General features: G+C 55.3%; 1 protein-coding gene across 1 annotated transcript; it reads right to left on the bottom strand.

The window, feature by feature from the left end:
- Positions 1-549: 549 nt before the first annotated feature.
- Positions 550-1,431, bottom strand: LOC115308036 (olfactory receptor 14J1-like; the record flags this gene model as incomplete). The annotated part of the gene is made up of 1 exon (XM_029965421.1): positions 550-1,431. A coding segment is annotated over exon 1 (882 nt), but the record flags the coding sequence as incomplete, so codon positions are not given.
- Positions 1,432-6,091: the final 4,660 nt, after the last annotated feature.

Genomic DNA, 6,091 nt, shown 5'->3' with positions numbered 1-6,091 from the left:
TGTCCCTGCCTGTGCTCCAAGGGCTTCCAGCCCCCAGGACTGTGCTCAGAGAGCACTCAGGCCTTACAGCGAGAAAGGGGCTCAGGAGGACAGTGTGGAAGTGGCAAGAGAGCAACTCTGGAAAGAACAAGCACTGCTGCTCCCTGGCAGTGCTGCTGGGCTGGGATTATTGTCCCCTTCCCGTTTGCAAATACCCCCTGTCCTGCAGTGTGCTGTCCTTTAGGAACAGCTAAGAAGAAGGGTCTTGGACAAAGAAGGCACTGCAGGGTCCTTTATTTTGTTTAAATACTCAGCCTGTACAGTTCATCATTTATACATGTCTGGGTCAAATTCAATGGGTAGACACTATACTGGAAGGCAGATGCATAATAATATTTAATTGAACAGAAAATTATTGCAAAAAGAACCCAATGACCTCCACGAAAAACCTGAGCAGGAAGGCTGGGTCATTGAGGAGTCCCATTCTGAATGCTACACACTAGAAAACAGGCACTTTATTGCTCCTGAAAAGCATCCAGTCATCATTTTCCTCAGGGCATCCTTGAGCTCCTGGTTCCTCAGGCTGTAGATGAAGGGGTTCAGTGCTGGAGGCACCACCGAGTACAGAACTGACAGGGTCAGATCCAGGGATGGGGACAAGATGGAGGGGGGCTTTAGGTGAGAAAATATGCCAGTGCTGAGGAACAGGGAGACCACGGTCAGGTGACGGAGGCACGTGGAAAAGGCTTTGTGCCTTCCTTGCTGAGAGGGGATCCTCAGCACAGCCCTGAAGATCTGCACATAGGAGAACACAATGAAAACAAAACAAGCAAGTGATGAACTGGCAGTAGCCAGAAGAAGCCCAATTTCCCTGAGGTAGCCTGAGTGTGAGCAGGAGAGCTTGAGGACGTGTGGGATTTCACAGAAGAACTGGCCCACGGCATTGCCCTGGCACAGGGGCAGGGAAAATGTACTGGCTGTGTGCAGCAGAGCATTGAGAAAGCCAGTGGCCCAGGCAGCTGCTGCCATGTGGGCACAAGCTCTGCTACCCAGGAGGGTCCCGTAGTGCAGGGGTTTGCAGATGGCAACGTAGCGGTCGTAGCACATGATGGTCAGGAGGGAAAATTCTGCTGACATGAAGAAATAAAAGAAAAAGGCCTGTACAGCACATCCCATGTAGGAGATGGTTGTGGTGTCCCAGAGGGAATTGTGCATGGCTTTGGGGACAGTGGTGCAGATGCAGCCCAGGTCTGTGAGGGAGAGGTTGAGCAGGAAGAAGCCCATGGGGGTGTGCAGGTGGGGGTCACAGGCTACGGCGCTGAGGATGAGGCCGTTGGCCAGGAGGGCAGCCAGGGAGATGGCCAGGAAGAGCCAGAAGTGCAGGAGCTGCAGCTCCCGCCTCTCTGAGAATGCCAGCAGGAGGAACTGGGGCATGGAGCTGCTGTTGGGCATTTGCTCCTTCCCCAGGGTATTTTGATCTGTTGAGGAGGAAAAGTCACTGCTGAGTTAGACCAGGCTTCTGCAGCCAAACATTACCCGTCTCAGCCACCCCACTCTCAGGCTCTCTCTCCTCACTCAGACCTCCCTGCAGCTCCCTCCCCTGAGCTCTGGCTTTTGCTGGCTGAGGGGACCATGGGAAGCAGGAACTCTGTGATGGGCTCCCAAGGACTCCTTCTTATTCTGCTGGGAGAGGGAATTTGGATAGCAGGGTGATCTCAAATTAAATGTATTCGTGATACATCCAAGAGCTTCTCAGCTTTGCTCTTTGCAATTTGCCCAAATGAAGGACTGAGCTGAGGGAATTCTTTGTATTTGTTCACCCACTTGCACCTGCCACAGTTAGGAGTGGTTGTGGAGGTTTGAAATCCCTGACATTTCCATTGCACTGCAGGCCAAGTCTTGTGGGTTCTGAGGGGCACAGGGATGGTCCCTTAGTGCAGAGAGAAGAGCTGCTCTGCCCATCAGTCCTGGGCTCAGCTGCCCTGTGCTGGCAGCTTGGAGCTGGAGGAGCATCACACTCAACTGTTCCCCTACAGAGAAACTGCCCAGAGATCCAGGAATCCATGTCCAAAGAACAGACTGACACACTCCTCACCTTTTCATCTCTCCCCTCCCAGAGTGAGACACAAAATGCTCCTTGCAGCTGCCCAGAGCATTTCCATGGATTTAGCACTGAGGAGTTTTCTCCATGGGGATCCTGTGCAGCACAGAGATCCTATGGCAGAGCTGTGCCCTTCTGGAGGGCACCTGCAGCCCTGCAGGACACCCAGGCAAACAGCTGAAGACCCTGAAGGTGCCTGGAGGGCACTTGGGCACTTGGCTCCCACAGACACATCCCCACAGCAGCACCCAAAGGGGTTGTGTCTGGACAGGAATCTGCCCCCCCAAACCCCACACTTGCTCAGAAAACCCACTGGTGAGAACAAGGAGAGCCCAGGCAGCAGGGGATGGCAGTGAAATGCCACAGTGCTGCTGCCAAGGGAGGAGGGACACACAGAGACAGCTGGAAATCAGGGCCTTGTCCTTGCCTGGGCTCTGGCTGCTGCAGGGCAATGCACAGCCCAGCCCCCGTGGGCCTGAGGGCACAGGCTCTGCTTAGGCTGGGAAAGGAGCCCAGGGAGGAGCTGCTCAGGGAAGGGGTCTGTGCCACAGGGACAGCAGGGAGGGGCCCCCATCCCCCTGCCCAGCCCTTGTGGCAGCAGCTGCCTCTCCCTGCCTGCCTGTCTCTGGGTGAGGAGCTGTTCCTGCCAGCAGCCCCTGCCTGTGCCCAGCTCAGCTCCCTGCCAGTGCTGCCAGAGCCATCCCCAGCCCAGTGCCCAGGGGCAGCTCTGCCTGGGCAGGGGCTGCAGAGCAGATCCCAGACCCCTGCGGTGGCTGGGAAGGGGGAGGTGTTCTGGGGGGATGTGCTTCCTGAGAAGGGCCCCTGGAAATGGAGGAGGTGGAGCTGAAGCTGTGAGGAGCCCTGAGCCTGCAGCTGAAGGGCCCTGCCCAGCCCAGCCCTGCCCTGAGGGGTCACTCCTTCCCCCCACCCCTTCTCCCCCAGCCCCGTGGCAGCTCCTTGGCCGGGCTGAGAGCTGACCCTGGCAGGCAGCAGAGTCCCTGCCCCAGCACACAGAGCCCTGGGGGTAGGACCCTGCTCTGCACCACAGCCCTGGGCACCCCTGGCTGCACCCCCACCTTCCCACCCCACAGCCAGCCCTGCCACAGGGAACCTTCTGGCCCTGGGCCTCTGATGGGGCAGCAGCAAGTCCTGCTCTGCAGCAGCTTCTCCTGCTGCACCCCAGCAAATCCAGCAGAGCCATCCTGACAGCTCCTGCCACTGCTGCCATTTGGCAGCTGGCAGAGGCACTTGCAGGAACTCACCTGCACTGCTCTGCAGCCACAGCCTGAGCGTGGCAAAGGGCTGGCAAGGTTCCTGCCCTGAGCAGCTCTGCCCTGTCCTCCCACCCCAGGATCCCTTGAACCTCCTGCTCCCTTCTCCTCTCTGCCCTTGCTGCCTGCAGCTCCTGCCCTGCTCTGCCATGTGACCACTTCCCCTGCACTGCAGCAACTGGGAGAGTCCTGCTGAAAGATCCTGGAAGCTGTGGGATGTGCCAGCTTTAGGAGATGCCTCCAGGAAGGCAAGCTGAACTTTGCTACAGCCAGAGAATTCTTCCTTCAAATCCTGGGAAGGTTTCTTGCCTAGTGAGAGCTCAGTCACCTCCCAGCCCAGGCTGCCTCTCATCTCTCTGTCCTTTCTCTCCTGTGCCCTGGGTGCTGCAGGCAGTGCCCTCAGCCCTGCTGGGCTGTGCAGAGGAGCTGCTCACCAGCAGAGCTGTTTCTTTGAAGCTCTTCTTGCTTGCCAGGAGCTCCCTGTGTGCCAGGAGCCCAGCCCAGCTCAGCAGCACAGCAACAGCCCCAGGCATTTCATGACCCTTGGGGGACTTTGAGGTTGTTTAGATGAGACTCAGTCCCTGAGAGGAAGTTCAAACAACTTTTCAAGAAGTCAAAGTGAGATTGAAACACTGAAGTTTCTTGTAGTGCTAATGAGCCTCACTGAGGGACACAACTGAGAATGTGTCCCCAGGTTCCAGTTAGAGCAGAAAACTGCAGACAGTGATGACAAGGATGGACAAGCAAGGGAAAGGTGGCTCTGATGCTGAATAAACCTTGATATGTTTTTGTTAATCCAAAGGGTCAAGTCCTGACCCCCAGCCCCTTGGAAGGCAGATCCTGCCCCTGCCTCATTCCTCAGGGCTCTTCCTGGGGCACTGGGATGTGGGATGTGCAATGCCAAGGGCAGGACCATGGGGTGGCACCTGCCAGGCTGCTGAGCAGGGACAAGGAGGCCATGAGGCCCCAGGGCTGCAAGGGGCACTCCCCTCCTCCTGGCATCAGGGGCACAGACAGCAGCCCTGGCCAAAGGCCTGCAGAAGGTGGCTGTGTCAGGGCCTTTCAGCTTCTCCCCATCCCTGTCTCCTCTCCAGCCCAGGCTGTCCTACGGTGTCCATGCCCTGCCCCTTTCCCTGCAGGCTGTCGTCATCCCCCGGCTGCCCCACCTGGCTGGCACCTTCCTGCACTGACATCTCTGCGTCCTCCCTGGCTCTTCCTGCACACACAAAGCCTTGGGCTCATCCAGACTCCGTGGGTGATGTGTTCCAGCACAGCGTTTTCCATGGAGGGAAATTCCTTTTTCCTGATGTCCATTCGGAACCTCCCCAGCTGCACTTGGCATTAATTCTTTCTTTCTCATGTTCTTTTCTGCTCTGACAAAAAGATCTACCATCTCTAAATCCACCCTTCAAGCCTTCTGAGGGCTGTCCTGTACTGGCCTCAGTCTCCACACCAGTGAGGCCACAGCTCCTTAGCCTCTCTCTGGTGCTCATGTGCTTGAGACTTTCAAATCCCATATTGTGAGATCTCTAGACACTCACTAATGTTTTTGCAGATGAAAATATCGTGCTCATAGTCTAAGAAAATCACAGGGATACTTTTTACCAAGGCCTGTAGTGGCAGAACATGGGGCAGTGGCTTTGAACTGAAAGAGAAGAGTTTTATATTGGATAATAGGAGGAAAGATTTAACAATAAGGCAGCAAGAACTGGAAGAGGTTTCCAGAGAAGTCGATGTCCCATCCCTGCATTTGTCCAAGGTCAGGGAGTGTGAGTAACCTCAAAGAGTAAAAGATGTCACTGTCCATATCCAGGGACTTGGACCCGATGACCTTTTAGCTCCCTTCCAACCCAAACCATTCTGTGATTCTTTGAGTCCCAAACTCCTTCTTCAAAGAATTTCCATTTCTAGGGCATGAATTGCCAAGTCTTGGAGAAACCATTCTAAGCCCAAAAGGTAAAAAATTAATTCCAAGGAAGTTCCAAAGTATCTGTATGAAACTTTGAGCAAGTGGGTCAATGGCAGAACCTCTCAGGGTGACCCTTCAGCTGAGGATGGGGGATTTGGCCTCGGGGTCTGAGACTCATGATGGGCAGCCAGAAAAGGTATTTGGGGAGTGGGCAAGACTTGTCATGGGATGTCTAGAAAAGAACCAAAGCAAGGGTAGGATCCCAGTGGTTTCTGGAGGAACAAGCATGAGAAAACAGAGAGCAAAGAGGATGAAGAAGCTGGTCCTGTTAAACAGGAGGCTGGTCAAGACACGTCCTTGGCTGTGCCCTGCAAGTGATCTCCACAGCCTTAAGAACTCCATTGCCAAGAAGTTTCTGTGGGGAGGGACCTCTCTGCTCCTGGCACAGATCGTGGCCCAAGTTCCAGCCACTGCAGCGGGAGCCACAAATAGTCAGGTCTTGTGTTCTTTGGGGGGCCAGACTCTGCCCAGACTGGTGTGTGTGTGTGTTGGAAGCACAAAAGAGTGAAGCAAATGCAAAGCTAAACACACAGTGTAGCCTGACTTTGTCCCTGAGTGGGGGATGAGAATTGGACACAACATGTGCAGGGACAGATGGAGGGGTTTGTCCCCCTGGCCCTGCCCAGAAGGGACACTTTCAGGAAGGGTTGTGGCCTTGGCTGTGCTGAGGGTTGCCCCGGGCAATGCAGCTTGGAATTGCAGTGGCACTGTCAGGGCTCTGCAGAGCTCCTGGCAGTTCATGCATTTGTCCCCAGCAATGTCAGAGAACTG

The sequence above is a fragment of the Manacus vitellinus genome, unplaced genomic scaffold (genome assembly GCF_001715985.3).
Source record: "Manacus vitellinus isolate BGI_N305 unplaced genomic scaffold, ASM171598v3 ctg7180002220427_pilon, whole genome shotgun sequence".
Taxonomy (NCBI): Eukaryota; Metazoa; Chordata; class Aves; order Passeriformes; family Pipridae; genus Manacus; species Manacus vitellinus.
Note: the sequence above shows the minus strand (reverse complement) of the source record. Positions and strands in the feature narration are given on the sequence as shown.